The sequence below is a fragment of the Lynx canadensis genome, chromosome B2 (genome assembly GCF_007474595.2).
Source record: "Lynx canadensis isolate LIC74 chromosome B2, mLynCan4.pri.v2, whole genome shotgun sequence".
NCBI lineage: Eukaryota > Metazoa > Chordata > Mammalia > Carnivora > Felidae > Lynx > Lynx canadensis.
Window position 1 is genome coordinate 139,657,565 of NC_044307.1, and position 19,670 is coordinate 139,677,234.

General features: G+C 43.4%; 1 protein-coding gene across 3 annotated transcripts in view; it reads right to left on the reverse strand.

Moving 5' to 3' along the window:
* CNKSR3 (CNKSR family member 3) overlaps positions 1-19,374 on the reverse strand; it is a 39,992-nt gene extending 20,618 nt beyond the window's left edge. For 2 of the 3 annotated variants that reach the window (XM_030316627.1, XM_030316625.1), the window contains exons 1-6: positions 19,180-19,374; positions 12,749-12,951; positions 11,933-12,020; positions 6,792-6,833; positions 4,214-4,333; positions 2,168-2,227 (exon numbers count right to left, since the gene is read on the reverse strand). In XM_030316627.1, coding sequence (XP_030172487.1) covers positions 2,168-2,227; positions 4,214-4,333; positions 6,792-6,833; positions 11,933-12,020; positions 12,749-12,951; positions 19,180-19,368 — 702 coding nt within the window. In that variant the 5' untranslated portion in view covers positions 19,369-19,374. Of the gene's footprint in view, positions 1-2,167; positions 2,228-4,213; positions 4,334-6,791; positions 6,834-11,932; positions 12,021-12,748; positions 12,952-17,423; positions 17,564-19,179 lie in introns of those variants that run through there. The other variant, XM_030316626.2, reaches the window with a different exon arrangement.
* Positions 19,375-19,670: the final 296 nt, after the last annotated feature.

Below are 19,670 nucleotides of genomic sequence, written 5' to 3' on the forward strand. Positions count from 1 at the left end.
GAATGATCCTGATTTCTCAGGTAACGTCCCCCCCCACCCCAAAATGCACCGTAGGCCCAAGATGGTCTGCTGTCATTGCTGCAGCCTGGAGTCCAAGATGGAGAAATAAAGGAATGCAGTGGGTGATTTCTGTCCACTACCACCCACCATACTAGGCTTCCACTAAAACATTCTGATTCTGAAGTCACAACAACCTTAAGTGCTAGCTGGAAAGCCATCCGGGAGCTCTCACTTTCTACTGCCATTTATGTGTAAAATATCCAGCATTTAGGGTGAGATACTCAGAAGCCCTGGAGAAGTGGGCTCTTACCTAACTTCCCACCCTCATCTGCAAGATTTAGCACATTCCAGGTACTCTGTGAACACAAGCTGAGTGACTGAAAACAATGAGTGACATTTTCGAATGGACTGCCAGATGGGATATGTCAAGTTTTCCTTTTTTTCATCTTTAACAAGATGGAAACCACCTGTCTCCAGGATGACTTCTGTTTGATCTTGTATGGGATCGACTATATCCAGGTCAACCCTGAATCTCTCACCCAGTCTTATGAGGCTGGTAGGAATTCTAGGAAATGGATCCTTACATTTGACCTTTCACATCATTCAAAAGCAGCTTGTTAAGTTGACAGTCTGTCATTCAACTCTCATCCTTAAAACCAAAGGAAGGGGGGTGGTTTGAAGAGGAGAAATGTGTGCCTTCTGGTAGTAATATGATAGCGAGCTATACGCTGATCCAAGATGAAAACTGCTTTAAGAAGACCGGTAAAGTCTGGAACCACACGGGTCTGGCTGTTAAATAATGCAGTCACTATCAAGTGATAGATGCAAAACTTCAACTCTTTAAAAACTCACATGACCGTCACCATCCCTCTGAATCCACTCAGCTCCTAAACAATGAAATGAATGGTCCATGAGTACGTTCTTGTTTATGGTTCAGCTGAAATTCGCTAAGTCTCTGACAAGGATGAGGGATGAACTGCGTCACGAGTGATGTGTTTTCTCCTTTGCACCGTCCCTGACCTAAAACCAGAGTTTCCTGTGCTGTTACTGCCGATCGGGTGATGTGCTATAAAAATTCCTACTGCTTGTCAGTGCGTTTTCACCGCCGCTCAACAGAGAATGCTTCAAGATACTACCGTCTTCTCACTCACCGTCTGCCAGAACCACACAACTTATTTCAATTTCACTGGCTGCCTTAAGCAATGCCATTTCTTTCCTGCTACAAAAATCAAGCTTGCATCACAAACCCTCATCAAAGACCATGCCATTTCATTTTATCGAAAGATCTAGCAGCTGAAGTTCAAAATGCAACATGTATTTGCACCGGATTAGAAAAGCAGTTACCAAATTTCTTCTATTTTTAGGAATTATTTCCTCTTGTCTTAGTTGATTAAATAGCAGATTAATTTCACAGACACATACTTCTTTCATACAGATCCAGGAAGCTATTCAAACATTTTTAGCTTCATGTCAACGTCACCAAAAACTAGCCATATTGTAAGTTGCAAAAAAGAAAGCATTCAATTAGCTCTACTTTTTACAAATTCAAAATGTTTGAGGGGCTCAAGAAAAACCTTTCATGTAGTAGCATTTCCAAAAGGAAGTTAACAGTGTACAAAGACTCTCACAGTAGAAACATTTTCTATTCAAAAGATTAGGGTGCGGGGCAGGGGAACTAAATTTCAATATCATATCAAATACTACAAAACACAACTCTATAAAAAGAATCTACATTGTGCAAACAGTCTCGAAATAGTTGCTTTGGTGACGCATATAAATTCCATTAAGCAACAACAAAAAACTGTATTTTACACATATAGCTACCAATTCCAGTTCCTGTAAGAGTGATTTTCAACACCAAAGATATCACTGTTTTTATATTTATGGGTTAACATTTCCAGGGTGCAACAGGAATAATTAACAAGGTTGGGGGGCAAAAACCGGGCAAGGTATGTGAACAACAGCAATAAAAGACAATTTAAATAATAAATTTACAACAGCTGGTGATAAGCAGTGTGCTTAGCAACAGAAATAAACGAAACAGCACCCACACTCTCACTATAGATAATAAAACAGGAGGCACACGTTGAAATGAAAAGTATAGGGACTATGTGTCAAATTTGTTTAAACACACAATGGCTTTTACATTTAATGGCTATGCACTTACATTCTCGGTGGTTCCAGTAATCACGTGCAATCCATCATAGGTTGATTTGATGTACATGCCCTAGAGGGAGTCGCAAATATATTCACTCATTACTCCAACATTTAGAAACATGGCCGCCAGGGAGACTTCATCTTATAAAACATTAAAGGCAATCCCTTCAGAACAACACTCATTTTTAAGACTCTGAAACATTGTGAAACAAGATCCACAAGCAGTGAAGGGGAGCTAACAAATGGAAACACTAGTGGAAGAAATCAGAAGCCAGATCTCTTTGGTATGAGAACTTGTGTACTGGGCCCACAGAATTTTGCCATAACTCTGGGGACTCAGAAGGCATCTTCTCAGACGTGCAGGATGAATGAGGCATTTCAAACAGGGACTGTTCTCTCCTGACCACTTCTTTGTCTGGTGACACAATGTATTCGGATAAATTTGCTATCGGCACTCATTGTGGGGTGACTCACTGAAGCCACCAACAACCCAGACCAGGATATATGAACAAAGACTATTAAGAAACACCACTTAGGGAGTAAACCAGAAACAGGCACGCCTCCATTTTAAGGGAAGCATAAAGACAGATACACTCCTTCTGACAGGCCTGACAGGCAAACTCAGGGGTGAATGCCATATCATGGAGGAAAGATTTCCGCCGTTGGATAGATCACGTACAAAACATTTTTAGGGAACTTTTATAAGATGAGGGGAAAGAGCAAAATCTCGCAGACCGGGCCAAGAGTAGTTGCTCACCCTGGTATCAGATTTGCAATAATGTAGATCTTCCTCAGAAATCATCTTAACCCTGGACTTGCCCGGCTCAGCAACTACACCACACTATAATGGGACTCTCGTCAAATGATGACACTCAACATGCATATATCTACTTGCTAAGAAAGTGAGCTTGTCGATATCTGGTTGATTGTTGTTTTCCTGAGGAGAGAGACTGCCTTGGTATCTCCCCACAGCTACCTACAGACTACTTCATGCTTCCTCCTCCTCCTCCTCCTCATCCTCATCAGTACCTGCACAGCCACCAACTACTGACAGGAACTGTGCCCCAGCAGCTGGCACCTGACACCCATCATCTCATTGAACACCGTCCACAACTCTGTGAGACAGTAATTATTACTATTCACTTATGACAGATGAGGAAACTGACCTGAAAAGCGGTTAGGACACTTGAGGACTTGGATTTAAACCCAGCTCTCTCAGACTCAAAGCCTCTACAAGCTCATCAAGGAGGCTCATGGTTTTTTCACTTAAATTTCAGCAAACTGGGGCACCCGGGTGGCTCAGTTGGCTGGCCATCCGACTTCACCTCAGGTCATGATCTCGCGGTTTTTGAGTTTGAGCCCCACATCGGGCTCTCTGCTGTCAGCACAGAATCAGCTTCGGATCCCCAGTCCTCCCCCCAACTCCTCCCCGGCTCACGCTCACGTGAGCACTCTCTCTCTCTGAAAAATACACAAACATTAAAAAATAAATAAAAATAAATTTTTCGGGCAATTCATCACACCAGATGCATGCTAGGCACTGCAAGATCTGTGATCTAGGAAGCCAGGTTTCTACCTGTTTGTATGCTGGGGGCCTGTTATTATAATAGGGCTCATACATCATTTATGAAACAGTTCTGAACTTTTTTTAAGAAATCATTTCTTTCAACCACCTCTTCTCACGTTCATCTAAGTGCTAATAGACACTTTCAGAGCAGATGTTGTTTTGTACCCCGAGACCATCTTTCCTTTGTGTAAATGTTTTATACCTCCTCGCACTAAGTCCTAAAAATAAAACTGTTAAAACAATCCCTTCAAGATACGAGAATACAGTTTAAAAACTGTATTTATTTGTATACTTTGAAGACATAAAACCTATCGACAGTTCGAGATGGCAAATTCCTAACTACATAGTGGAAGACAATCTAGTTGAATTCTATTCAGAATTACAGTGAGAGCGATAAAGAATCATTAAAAAAAAAAAAAAAAACCCAAACTTTAATAAATGACGATGTGTTCTTATTTGGGAAGAAAACAAGTGTTTCTAGAATCTCACCAGGCCTTCCCCAGGCTTAACGTTTGGCAGGTGAACTTCCTCCAGACACGCACACTGGCTCATAACAGGATCTGTAGCAGATCGTATTGTTTTGTCACAGATGCCATTTAAAACCTTGACCTAGAGTTGGAGAGGCACACAGGAAAGGTTCAATCATTAACCAAGTTTATCTCAGGTGCAGTTTAAAGAAATGCACTTCACCTACAATCTTCAGCTCTGGTCGGTGATCATTTTAATAATGTTACTTGACGAAGGCATGGCATTGGGACTTCGTATCTGCGATCCGTGGCAACGGTGCCACTTCAGCTTTGTTTAAAGAGCGCAGCTCTTATATGAATTAGGAGCACAGACTGTACAGAAACCCCCGTTTGGCAGTTAAGGACAATCATCTATTCCTAGCCTCTGCATGGTTTTTTCCTGATCGCTCACATTCTATACATATCAAATATTCACAAGGTTAATTTTTTTTTTTTTGGCCTGTACCTGCTTTTTTTTTAGTACGTTTTATTTTAAAAGCAGTTTTAGGTTTCCAGAAAAACTGAGCATAAAGTGCAGAGTTTCTATGTGCTTCCTTCCCACCCCAACACAATTTCCAATACAGTTATAACAGGGTTAATAATAAGATATAAAAACATTGGCCTTAGTGTGGTACATTTGTTACAACCGATGAACCAAAATTGGTACCTTATTATTAACAAAAGTCCGTAGTTGACATTAGGGTTCATTCTTTGTGGTATATAGTTCTGTGGGTTTCAACAAATGCACACCGTCATGTATCCACCTCTACGGTATCACACAGAACACTTTCACTACCTGAAACCCCCGTTCTGTCTATTCATCTCTCCCGCCCTCCCCCACTATGAACCCTTGGCAATCACTGGTCTTTTTACGGACTTTGTGGTTTTTGCCTCTTCCAGAATGTCAAATAATTAGAATCATACAATATGTAGCCTTTTCAGACGGGCTTCTTTCACTTGGTGATATGAATTTAAGGTTCTTCCATATCTTTTCATGGCTTTTCGATCATTTCTTTTTATTGCTCAGTAACAGTCTATCATCTGGATGTTTATCTGGTCACTCACTGGAGGACATCTTGACTGCTTCCAAGTTGCAGCCTTAAGGAATGAAGCTGTTGTAACATTCTGTACAGGTTTTTGCGGATATAAGTTTTTAATTCATTGGGTACAACTGCTAGATCGTAGGGTGAGCGTCTGCTTGGTTTTGTAAGAAATGGCCACAGTGCCTTCCACGGTGACCGTACCACGTTGTGTTCCCACCAGCAATGACCAAGAGTGCCAACTGCTCCACATCCTTGCCAGCATTTGGTGTTGTCATGTTTTGGATTTCAGTTATTCGAACAGGTGTGTATAGTATCTCACTGGTGTTTTAATTGGCAATTCCCCTAATGAAACACGATGTTGAACATCTTTCCTATACTGATCTGTCAGCTGCGTACCTTTTTGGTGAGATGTCTGTTCACATCTTTTGCCCACTTTTTAACTGGGTTGTTTCCTCGCTGTTGAGTTTAACAGTTCTTTGTATATTTTGGATACAAATCCTTTATCCTTTTAAAACTACTTGCTCCCAGTCTGTGGCTTGTCTTTCCATTCTCTTAGCACTGCATTTCATGGAACAGAGTTTTCCATTTCAGTGAGATCTGTCCTATCGGTTTTTCTTTCACGGATTGTGCCTTTGGTATTGGATCTAAAAACTCACCAGCAAACACAAGGTCAACCTAGATTTTTCTCCTGTTATCATCCAGGAGATGCATAGATTTGTATTTTACATTTAGGGGTAACCATCTTTTTAGTGATGGTTCTAATTCTCTGACCCCAAACACTGACAACGTAAACTTTTTGAGACATGAAGATCCCCACAAAGTGGTGGTTACGTGTTGTTGTTTCCCCCAGATTCATCTAACCTTTCAAAATCAAACCACCAAGGAAATCGGGAAATTCCAAAGAGTGATTTTTTTTCCCCCAAGGGGGAGAATCCAAGAAGTGACACTTCTTACCTTCCCTCAATTTGTTTAGCCTCCTATTTATGGAAAATATATTTATAGCAGTTTCACTGCTAAATTCCTCAACATCAGTAGGAGGAAGGCCTTATCAAAAGGGCCCAGGCTGGCTTATGTCAAAGGGAGGAAGTGATGATGAATGGTTACAAAATGCTCTTTAAACAATCACGGCACATCCCCCTGCCATCAGAAGGGTTTTGCCAAGGATTTTTTTTTTTTTTTTTTAATCATAATGTTCCTAAAGTGAAATTTACAGATCAGGGTAACCCTGATTAACAGGCTGGCTAGTAATTTAAGTATAATTGTACCTAATGAAATGTTCAGAGGAAACAGACACCCCCATATACCCAAGCACAGGAATTTTCATAGTAGTAATTTTCTTGTTGCTAGATTACTTTTACTCTTCTCTTTCTACCTAAATTAGTAGACTCAAATCCCAAAGAGCCAATATTTCAAAGTATATCCTAAAGTCATTAGCCACAGAATATTTACTTGAATTCATGTGAGTCCCATTCGTTTGGGAAAAGGAATTTTACAGTCACTTCTAAAAGGTATACTTACTACGGCTAAAACTTTATCCTCCATTTCTGCTACAAGGCAATCCTAAAGAAGGAAAGAAGAAAAAAGAAAATTGTAAGAGAGCTAGAAACTTGGCATGCCCCTCCCCCTGCAGCCCAAACAGCCCTGTATGGGATGCGGAGGGCACAGAGCAGGCACCCAACACCTTCTCAGGCTCTGCTCTCTCCTGACCAAAGAAGCTTATCATCCAAGGAACCCATTTGACCGATTATTTCATCAGAAAACCTATGGAAATCATTGAACTGAAATCCACCCACCATCTATACCGTGCAGAGAGCAAGAAACCAGAAGTCGAGTCCAAGAAGGAAACCTGACAATGGCTCCCAAATGTGACCCCGTGCTCAGCCCGCACTTGGCCAACAAGTCAGGAATCTTTTAGCTCTGGGCCTGCTTCTATAAGAATAGCTTTCAAATAAAGGCTTGAGTAAATGTAGCCACATAAGTTTATTTTAAGCAACACTGAGATTAAATCAGATATTTTAGTCCTTAATAAATGAAAAAGGTTCAACAAAACATTCATTAACACACTGCCAAAAAAGTGGTCTTGAGGTATGCTATTGATGATGTTAAATAAAGGGCTGGAGTGCAAAGCATTATTTATTCAGCGTAAGAACAAAAGACTCGGAACTGTATGAACCCAGCTGGCTGATTATAGGAGTCACCATTGTCCTGTCTAAAAGTGGTCACAGTGAAACCACCAATGTGAAACTCTCACTGTTAACCTCCACAGTTAACTGGCCTACAGCAACGGTTTCCCTCTACAAGGCAGAGGACATGCAGAGAAAAAGGGGGACTGGGGAGCCTGGGTGACTCAGTCAGTTAAGCGTCTGACTTTAGCTCAGGTCGTGATCTTGCAGCCCGTGGGTTCGAGCCCGGCATCGGGCTCTGTGCTGACAGCTCAGAGCCTAGAGCCTGCTTCAGATTCTGTGTCTCCCTCTCTCTCTACCCCTCCCCCACTCACACTCTGTCTCTTTGTCTCAAAAATAAATGAACCTTAAAAACAAAAAAGAGGGGCGCCTGGGTGGCGCAGTCGGTTAAGCGTCCGACTTCAGCCAGGTCACGATCTCGCGGTCCGTGAGTTCGAGCCCCGCGTCAGGCTCTGGGCTGATGGCTCAGAGCCTGGAGCCTGTTTCCGATTCTGTGTCTCCCTCTCTCTCTGCCCCTCCCCCGTTCATGCTCTGTCTCTCTCTGTCCCAAAAATAAATAAACGTTGAAAAAAAAAAAAATTAAAAAAAAAAAAAAAAAAAAAAAAAAAAAGAAAAAAGAAAAAAAGGGGACCAACTAGATTCTTCAGAGTTTATTTAAAGTCACTTAAGGTCACTTTTCCGCTACCACTGAGGAGTGGGCGGGGGGCGGGAGTTAGAAATGTATGATACTCTACCCTATGATTTTGTAATCAGATTTTTGGTATCTTCTTAAATTAAAAATGTGTTAAACATTAATAGTGACTCTACTGCTCCCAAAGTTTACACTTATCCTCAGGAAAAGAGCATCCAAGTAAGAAAACACTTTAAGAAAGAAACTTAGAGATACATTTTTACATGCATGAAGCTGATATGAACTCAAACACTACAGGAGCCACAACTTCTGTAAAACAGAATCATTCCAGCTCGAACATGTGCCTTGCATCTTCCATCTTGTGCACAGAGCTAAACCACCAAGTACCATGGATGGGATGTGGATGGCTCATCCCCTGTTAACAGCATCGGAAACACAGAATTTACTAAGTATCAATTTTTAGCGAACAGAACACTTACGCAGTCTTGTGCTAGGAATAAAAGTAATAATGTGTATCTATGGTTTTTCATTACAGATCCCAAAATGATAATCACCCACTGGCAGAGAGCTCCTCTCGGTATTCCACAGCCCACGATTCAAGGTGGATGTGTGACCTCGTGGTTCCTGACACTTGATTCCTTGACAGGTCCAAGAAGCCACCTAGAAAATGGGCTCCCTGTGGCATTGGAACCAACGGGTGAGAGGTGCTCTCCTGCCTCCCCAAAACTGTTCAAGCCAACGTGTGAAAGGGCTCACTTTTTACCTTCCGCAACCGTGAACACGGGTTCCCACAGCCGTTTCTACTGGGAGGAAGCAGCCGCAGGCATGATTTCATGCTTTTTGGCACAAAGGCAATGGAATGGAAAAAAGGCATCCTGAAACCAAATCAACCCTCTGGAGCCAGACGGCGGGGCTGAGCTCCGTCATGTTCCTCGGTCACCTGGCTCGCAGCCTCAGACCAGCCTACCTGGCAGGGACGCAACCTGCCCAGCTGCTCCCTGCCTGCACTCCTGTCTCTGCGAGGCGGGCACGATGCACCCTCACTCAGCGGAGAAGCAAACGCGACAACACACGTCGAGCACACGGCACACACGTGAGACACAACCAGCGCTCCGCAAATGCTCTCGTGGCTTTTTCCTCCTCTGCTTCTGTGGCCACCCAGCTTTCTGTCCAGTCCTCCTGGGCTTTCTAGTGTACTGCTCCCTTCCCCCCGAAGTTTTCCCCCAGCGGGACTCGGCACCTGCCACCGTCATCCCATCTCTCACGGCCACCGCTGCGGTTTTCATGGCCTCGCAGCGCAGAGGACAGACTGAAGATGCAGATCCCCACCCCTCCCCCGGAGTCTCCTTGGTCTGACATCACAGCCCAGAAACTGGAAACTGACGGAAGATCCACCCGTGGACTTGGACGGCACGAGGCGTGCTCACGAGAAGGGCGCAGTCTCCTTCCAGGGGAAAAGGCAGCAACGATTTACGCCTCAACTCAGGAGACCGACACGTTATCCTTCAAGGGAAGGATGTAGACCAAGTGACAAGAAACAGGAGGGGAGATGGCAACCCGTGGAGGAGAGAAAGGAGCGAAAGGACACCCAAAGGTCTCTCCTTGCAGACAGAGACGAAAGGAATAAAGACCCAAGGAGAACACGTTCCTTGTCACCGGAAGAAGGAAGGACACAACTTTCATTCCTGAAACTTCCCAGATAAAAGGAATACACGGAAAAGACAGGTTGCTTCCGGAAAGGTCAACAGACCTCCTGCCGAGAAGTTCTGAAGACGGTACTCTTCCCCAACTCCTCCCCACCCCCCACCCCCCGCTGGGAGGGAGTGTGAGGGCTCCCCCCTTCAGGATGCAGGCGGCACCCTGCAAAAGGCACGGGGCTCGCTCATCAAGTGCATTGCTTCTCATTTGTGTGCACACAAATACACGCCGTGCCAAAGCACCTGTGTTCTCCAAACGCTAGAGAAAACATATGTTCAAGGAGCTAGCCATCTTTCTCAACCCACGTTCCTAAAACGATATTCCATGTATAGTGACGCCTTGCCAGTCTTCACCCTTAAGAACTGTTCAAATTTAAATAAGCCACAGAACAAACAAACCAAAAAGGAGCAGCATATTGTGAACTCCCTTTCCTGGAACCATCAAGTCGGTGTCCAGAAAACCAGTACAAGGCATCATTTTTAGATTTCCTGCTATATGCTGTCACTTCTTGTGGGCACTGCACTTTGCATTTAGTCTTCATAGCAAACTTTCGAGGTAGGTGTGGTTATTTTTAGATAAAATATTTCACATTATTTGTATTTAATTTTACACAAATACATAAATGTGGTCACATAATGGTCTTTGTAAATTTTTTAAAAAGTGTTTCTTTTCGTCCTTGGGGTTGGGGGCAGGGGGGGCTGGCTCCTAGGCTCTGTCCCCACTTCTCTCCCTGCTAAAGTAACACGACTTTCCCTCCGGACTGCCTACTGAACTTACTCCCTTGTACACAGGTTCTTGGATAGCGTGTGTGTTACGAACACGTGTCTTCCTACGTTTTCATATTTTGGGGGGGGGGGGGGTCACCATTTGTCTTTATATTCCACTTTTTTTCCTTCTTTGCTCGTTCAACAATAACTTGTAGAAATCTTACCAAATCATCTGGTGAAGTAAATATTAGTATTCCCACTTTACAGACAAAAAAAAAAAAAAAAAAAATGAGGCTCTTAAGTTTTAAGCGACTTGTCTGAGGTCCCAGGGCTAAGCAGTGGTAGAGGCAGGATTTGAACCTGTGGTGGTCTGTCTCTGAAGCATATACTCAATGAGCACCAAAAGGAAAACAAAAACAATACCTCACGTGTCCCTTAAGTTTGGGTTAAATTTCTCCTGATATATGAAAGATTTGCATCGGCTTCTTTGTCAAAAGCATTATCTCATTTGTTTAAAAACGCATTTAAAAAAATTTTAAAAACCACTTATCATGTGCCAGGTGAGCTGGGGCCCACAGAAGCAGGGGCAAGTGTGGTGAGACTGCTCGGTGGACAGGACACCCTGCTCCTGACGTGAACAGATCAGGATCTGTAACCCCCACCAAGAGATGTTTTTTCTATCATCAGTTCCCAACAGTCAACAATGACTACCAAGGGGCTGGGGTGGCTCAGCCGGTTAAGTGTCTGACACTTAGTTTCGGCTCAGGTCATGATCTCAGGGTTCATGAGTTCGAGCTCGATGCAGGGCTCTGTGCTGACAGTGTGGAGCCTGCATGGGATTCTCTCTCTCCCTCTCTCTCTATGCCTCCCCTGCTCATTCTCTTTCTCTCTCTCTCTCTCTCTCTCTCAAAATAAATAAGTAAACTTAAAAAAAAAGTGACTACCAGGAAAACACCCCAAGATGACGTAACAGGCCCATTCCATCAGGACAAGCACAGAGTCATGCTGGTCAGATTCCTCAAATGTCACCGTTGCAACGGAGGGTCCCTCCAGCCACATATCCATAACTGTATCCATCTCATCCTTCCGGGGCCCTTCCCTCAGCATTTCTTAACTTCACATGACTTAGTTGCTCTGGAGTTTCTATGAAAAAAATTAAGTGCTCTAACAGTTTAGAGAAAGTACGGGCCTATTAGCTCAACTATTTTAAAACAAAAAAAGGTAATCTTTGATGTAAAAGCCACTGCTCATTGTTCAGAAACCATCGGCAACAATGCATCTAATGGAAAGCCTTTCATCTCTCCCCAGGTCGGATGGGAAAAAAAATTGCAAGAAACAGAAAGAGCGAAAAAGGCACTTCATGCCTACATGTGAGCCCTCTGAAGAAGAGGACAAGGGTAAAGGGAGGAAACAACGTTAAAAAAGCAACGACATACTGACCTTCTGGACTGTAGTGGTCAGGTCTAGGCAGAGCTGAATGATCTTGTTCTTCGTTACTGAGAAATCGGTGATCCCTGTAAATGGAGCCCTGGAAAGCAACAAGCATTCTTTTAAAAAGGGGGGTGGGGGGGCGCCTGGGTGGCGCAGTCGGTTAAGCGTCCGACTTCAGCCAGGTCACGATCTCGCGGTCCGTGAGTTCGAGCCCCGCGTCAGGCTCTGGGCTGATGGCTCGGAGCCTGGAGCCTGTTTCCGATTCTGTGTCTCCCTCTCTCTCTGCCCCTCCCCCGTTCATGCTCTGTCTCTCTCTGTCCCAAAAATAAATAAACGTTAAAAAAAAAAAAAAAAAAAGGGGGGGGTGGGGACACTGGGATCCCACGTTGCAGGCTGACAAGCAGAGCTGGTTTAAAGGACTCGTTATGCAATGGTTTCCTCTCCCGTTAACACACAAAACAGGAATCTGAACAGAAGAGCCGCAGGAGTGCTAGATAAAAACACATTAGAAAATGAGCCAAGAGAATTCACGTCCCTTCAGAAGTCAACTAACGGCCTTCAGACCAACGAAATAATCATGAGCGTTTAACGGCAGCGAAAACACCTTTGGCACGGGGGTTCCACTCTTCCCCAAGTGGACCTTAATTTGGTCCTGCCACTCGTCTGTTCAGTAGCTTCCAAAGGGACCCTAAAATCCCACCACTGATCCAGAAGTCCTGGAGAGGTCCAGTGGAAGGGACATGAAGAGGCTCATTTTCCTAAGACAGGTGTGTGTGCAGCTTGGGCCCTCCTCTGATGGGACAGTGGAGCACACGCGTAACCTACCGGTCCAGCCAAGCTAACAAGGCCTTAGCAGCACCGATTAGCTCCACCACAGAGGTCAGGAGTTCGTTGGGGGGCTTGTGGGAAGTGTCCCCATCGTAAGCCGGACTTTTCCGCCGGCTACTTATGTAATTCTGTAAGTTGTGAGAAGATGCTCGCAGTTTCAGAACCAAGTTCTTCATATTATCGGTTTCAAGGCCGTAATTCTGTGGAAAATAAAATCAAAGGGAAGAATTCAAAACAATCAGCAATGTCCAATCTCTATTAGTAACTCAAAAGCCCAGCGAGCAACTTGAATAATTCCTACAGTAGCCACAAAATCCTCCTTATTTACCCACAGTGCGGACCTCACCCACTCGCAGTCACACCGGCCTCCTCTCTGTTCCTCCTTCAGCTTCCTCCCACCTCAGGGACTTGACTCTCGCCAGCTTCCCTTGTCAAAATGCTCCTCCCGCAAATCTTTGCAAGAATAGCTCTTTCTTATATTTACATCCTAGCCCAAATGTTCCCTCCTCTTGGAGGCTTCCTTGCCCACGTAGAGCAGTTTCTCAGCCTGAGCCCTACTGACATTTAAAGCCCAGTAGTCTCTGTTCTGGTTGGGGTGAGAGGGCGAGGGAGGATTCTGGTACATGGCAAGAGGCTCGGCGGCACCGCTGGCCTCTCTCGACTCATTAGCCGTCAGTAGCACACTCTCCCTGGCTGTGACGACCGAACACGTCTCCAGACATTGCCAAACGCCCCCTCAGGTCACTCTCTAGCACATCACCTATCTGCCACCTCCCGGAACCACCATGGTTGGCAGGCACCATCTTCCTCCATGGGGCACAAACTGTGAGACAGGCGAGTTCTATGTATGGTTCACCCGTATCTGCAGCACAGAAGACAATTTCCATCAGGTGAGATGCACTTGCCCAGCAACAGAGCAGCGCTGACTAAATGTCAGTTCACCGGAAATGTAATTTCTGTCCCTTGAGTTCCTAACCTGTGTTCTTTCTGGACGACGTTCATCTTACTCAGGTGCTTTGAAAAAAATGAATTTCACGTGACAGGTGAAGAACAAATCCCAGAGGATGACACATAAATCTGAGATGACTCTGGGGAGGGGACGGATGAACTTCTGTATTGAACTGCATGTCCATGTCCCAAGTTGGTGTTTCATTATTTTCACAGAGAAATAAAGATATTTCTGGGGCGTACTACACAGTTTCAATAGCATCCCAAAACAAGACCGTGGTACCATTTAAGCCGGGAATGATATGACCAACGTTACTGAACACTTACTCTACACCAGGGATTGAACTAAGGGCTCAACAAGTATCATCTCCGGTAAATAACACGTGAAGGTGGGAATGATCGTATCTCTATTTTACAGGTGAGGGAATAGAAGCACAGAGTCATCGAATTTACTAATCTGTGGAGAGGTGGGATTCCAATCAAAGTAGTCAGCAGCGAGGGCACAAGGTTTGGATCACCATGGGGCATGTTTCCACTTCACCCTCCCTGCCCAAGGCAGGGCAGAAGGAGAAGACAGAAAATAGGCCGGGTAAAGACGAGCAAAAGAAAAGCAGCCAGCGGCCCTGGATTCTACACAAACTAACAAGATGCTTACCTCCCCCCAAATTCTATCCTGACCTGCTCCACCCCTGACGTTCAAAGAAATGTTTGCATGGTAATAAAAGTCCCAAGTAATTTCTGGTGACAATGACTCTAAGACACCGTAGTGGGGTTTTCACTGCAGTTAATTGTTCATGAAGCTTAAATTTATGTTGCTTCCTCTAGTACAATAAAAAGTGCTTTTTAAAAAAATTTAGATAGGAATTTTGAAACGAGTGGAATACAACAAAAAAGTAGGCTAAGAAAATAAAAATCCTTCCCAGATCCACGAACTGGAAGCTGTCTTTTGTAAACCTTAAAATTTTCATAATAAATTCATAAATTCATAATTTTATGAAATAAAATTTCAAAATAAAAGTGTTTTGTATTAAACGGCAATGTTCTATTTAACTCTTACAGTCTTCATTTTTTTCTGTCATTTTCTACAGGCTAAAATATGACATTATCCTTCAACACAGAAGACAAAACTACAAAGATGTATTTTCATCATGCTTTTCAATTCAGAGAATCAAAGACTCACAAGTGAATGGATAAAGAGCCACATGACAAGCTTGTTTTGAAGCACTTGTGACTGATTAAAGGGAACTGTCCCCTCATTCAGTCAATTACTCAGCCTGCCAACTTCTATCAAGAGTTCTGAACTAAAGCAAGAGAGTCAGCTTTCTATAATCGACGTCACCAAAAATGAGTGGAACTCTTATGACCGTACACAACATTTACTTCTTGAATTCAAAGCGGACTAAACGCATTTTAGTGTTGCAAGAAGTTTTAATCCTCAATCTCCTACAAACCTACCCCTTTTAATATTAAAACAAAGGGGAAGTGTCGCTTCTTGTTAACTGGTTCTTTTCATTTCCACTCAAGGTGCTCTGATTCTGTTTTCCCACCCAAAACAAATCATAGGACTAGAAGGATAGATAGATAGATGCAGCTATAATGGAGTACAATTTTAACAAGATAGAGGGAAGAAGCAAAGAAGGAAAATACCTTCCCTTTCCACTCCATTCCACAATAAGAAGAGAACAAGAAACTTATTACATTAACTCAAGAGAGCCTGTAATGTAGAAAAATAATCAGGAAGTATTATTGACTTAAGTGACCCACAACAAAAGACAGAAAATGAATAATTTCTCAGCCCAGATTTGATTATCTCCACTAATCTTTTCCCTAAAACTTATCTCCTTCAGAAACTGCATTAAAAGTATCAACAAGACACACACCGAGTAAGAAATGAAAGGAGTCTCTGAAATTCTATATACCTACAGAAACCCTTCCACTGAGATCTCACTTCATTAGAGGTTAGCCATCAGGGATTACTTCCTGGTCTGGTTGGAGAAATCACACAGCAGACAGGAGAAGAGGAAACAGGCAGATTCTTACTCTTCTGGTGCCTGAATTATACACACTCTAGCTAAAGATGAATCTTCTATTTCTCTTCTACCTCCTTTTCCCATTCCTCCTGACCCTGTTCATGATCGAACATATGTGCTTAAGGAGGGCCAGAGAACACAGTCTAAACCATCTCACTGACTTGGGTCAATTATTAGGTCACAACTTAAGACATATATGCCGCAGTTTCCCTAAAGGCATTTTAATATAACCTCATGAGCAGGATCAAGTTAAATACAAACTGACAGCAAAGATCACTCTTCCTGCATGATTTCTCCCCAAAAAGAAGGATAACATTTTTTAATGACTTGCCATAGATGGGTAAATTATGGACAATGAATAATCTCAGGGGTATACAAGTGCGCAGAAGCACCCTGGACAAGTAAACACATTACAAGTATTTCATTTAATCACACACTTGGGTGGCATCAGTTAACGTGTGTGCTGATCCCAACTTTGTTCACTTTCTTAACCTACACCAACCTTAAAAATCTATCTGCGCCTGCCTTGGTCTTGACAGGTTGATTTGCCAAAGAAAATAGGTTACAATTATAGTTTATAGTTTATTACTCTCAGTCACACCCTCCGGACCAGTGCTAGTCAAACAGAACTTGCTGCGGTGATGAAAATGTTCTCCATCTGCACTGTCTAAATATGGCAGCCGCTAGCCACCACTAGCTATGAGCTCTTGAAATGTAGCTTAGGGCGACCGAGGAGGTAATTTTTTTTTCATTTTAATTTATTTTCATGTAAATAGTTGCATGTAGCCAATAGCTATCCTACTAGAAAGAGCAGCTCTAGAGTCTGCCCCTGACAGGTAGAGAAAAATTGGGCTCAGACTCTGAATTCAATCCTGAGAGTGATCTTGGTTCTACCTCACGATACCAGTCACTTGTAAAAGACAGTGGCGTTCCCTCCCTTGCTCTCTATCCATGACCACCTATCTGTGGGCCATCTGCTCACCAGTTCTGGAATCTTTACCAACAGCTGTTCACCAGTTTTAGGTTTTTATCCATTCTATCTGCCCTGTTCCTTCCAGAATTTTCCAGTGGTTTTGTTTTTTCCTCCCCCTTTCTTCTAAATTCTATTCATTTCCTGTCTATCACAAAACCAACATCCACTAAACTCAGTTTACATGACAACCTCTTTTATACAACCTCAGGGCCAACTGCAAATATACATTAACTGCCCAAGGGAGGAGTTGTTCAAGGCAAAAAATTATGACCAATTTATATATACAAAGATCTATACAGTATAAATGGATTAAATAGATAGTATAATTAATATATGCATTACAATAAGAACATTTAAAGGGGAAATTACAGCAAGATGAAAAGCTATTTTAATAAAGCTCTCTAAAACCCTCCCCAAACCGGAAAAGCCACCCTCATTTGAGAACTCTCCTATCACCCTCCTGTCAAATGCATTCACCAGCACTCTACTGCAGGAGGCATGTCCAGAATGAGTCTGAGGTCAAACTTTGTCTACAAAGGAAATTAGAAGGAAATTGTAGGAGATAAAATGCAGCTTTAGGTTCTGGCATTTGTCCAGCTTTGTTCATTTTATCCAATACTTTAAGAGGTAGGGAAGGGGCAAAAGCAAAGAGAGGCAGCTGTTAGGTTTATTATCTGGCTTGCTGTGCACCGTGTGCCTCTAACAGACCCTACCCCCTTACCTCTCCTATTGTGGACTGCAAAGTAATTTGCCTGTCCTCAAACCCCTTCCTTCAAGTTGAAAGAGACAAATCCATTTAGCAGAAAAGATGGAAAAGTGATCTTCCCAGAAAGCGTAACAAAAGTAAACTCAAACAAGCTGCCCTGTATAAAAAAAAAAAAAAAAAAAAAAAAAAAAAAAAAAAAAAAAAATGCAGCTTTAAGAACAAACAAGACTCTAAGACATCTTCTGGGCCGTGCAAAACACACGTTAGTGTGCAGCCGCATCTAGGGAGTGTTACTGTACAGATGGGGAAAACAGACACCACCGTTTCCCTGGAGGTCGCAGAGCGAGGAGTGTGTCGCAGAGGCAGGATAAGAATGCAAAACGCCTGCCTTCCAGGCCAAAACTCACACCACTTGGCCACAGCGTCTCCCCGGTGGCAGCTCATTTATCAACCACAAATAATTTCCCCGTTAGTTTCATAAACAAGAGCAGTGCATCTCAGAGCAGGAGACAAAGCTCTGTCCATTTTAAGAAGAAGAACATGCACAGTGCAGTAAGAGTTATATAATCAACCGAACGCAGACCAGCAATGGCAGAATCATCGGGAACATTCTTCCCCACCGTTCTCAGTGATGTCATTGTATATACCCCTGGCTCAGGTTCACAGCATTACTTAACCCAGACTGAATGCTGTGGCCTGGGTCCAAATCCTGACAGTTCGGGGCGCTGCATCCTTCACACGGCATCCTAACGGACACACGTGGATCCCCACTGAGTGGCAACCAGTGTGGAAACACAATGTCCTCACAGGTGTTGTCATCCCACATCTAAAACAGCTGCTCGGGCGGGCACGGGTGTAGTGCAAGAGTCAGAACCTGGCAGGATTTAACTCAACGTTCAAGTCAAAGCTCAATCATCTGCAAAGGGTACCAAAGTTCACATTTTTTCCCTTCTAGTTACCACTCCGCAGGCTGACTACTACGAGCAAACACATCAGTTATTTAAAGATCACAAATACCTGTGAAACATAAAAAAGCTGTTGATAGTACCAAAAACACACATGAAATCAGAACCTGTATCTCACTTCAGCTTAGAATATGACATTTTCATTCAGGATTATCTCCAGTGTTTTATTCTCCACAGAAGATAAGAAAACTAACAGATTTTTTTCTGTAAAAGGCAAACTCAGTTTCTGTGACAGGCAGATTTCTTCTTAAAGGGCAAGACAACAAATATATTGGACTTGCAGGGGCCACACGGTCCCCTAAAAGCATGAAAGCAGCCACAGACCACAAATAAACGAACGGTCATGGCTGTGTGCCAATAAAACTTTATTTACAAACATGGTGGGCTAGATTTAACGTGTAGGCCACAGTTGGCCACCTCTTTATCTAGAAAATGATTTCTTTTCTTCCTTTTTAGGTTATCTTCAGCTCACGTTTCATTTCAATGGATCATTAAGAAAATGGAGGCGCCTGGGTGGCTCAGGAGGTTAAGCATCTGACTCTTGGTTCCGGCTCAGGGCACAGTCTCATGGTTTGTGCGTTTGAGCCCAGCATCAGGATCTGTGCTCGAAGTGCAAAGCCTGCTCGGGATTCTCTCTCTCTCTCCCCCACTCCTTCTTTCTGCCCCTCCCCCTCTCGAGTGCACTCGTGCCCTCTCTCACTGTCTAAACAAATAAATAAGAAAATGATTCTAAATCACAAACATTGAAGATTTAAGACAATAAGGTTCTAAAGAACATCATCATGGCACAGATCTCTTGAACCAACCAGTGCACAGAGAAGGTCGACAGCCTCCAACACGAGTTCCTGGTGTCCAATTCGCGTGACCCCCAGCTCTTCAAGATCCTGATGGGAAATCTGCAGCAGCTGCTCTCCGTTTATCTTCTCCCGTTCGAACTTGTGAACATACTGCTGCAGGCAATCATCTAGCCCTACCAAAAGAAGGCAGAAGTCCATTATTGCCATTTTGTTTCCTTCACTCAAAAAACTGCCCGCGTTTAAATGAACTTCAGGAATCGCCAGTTATGCCCCAACTATTTGACTGTCTACACAACGTATACCCCACCCGAGGGAAACTTTTTCAGGTGTGTCCTCATCTTCTCATCTCAAACAGATTTGCAACGTGCAGCTTAAATTTTCAAATGGATTCGGCACAATTTTACGACGGTTACCTTCCCATTCCCTCTCAACTAAAAGAATAAACACTAAACCCTTGCTGACTTGGAAATGCGAGTTATGTGGACTAGATATTTGTTAAG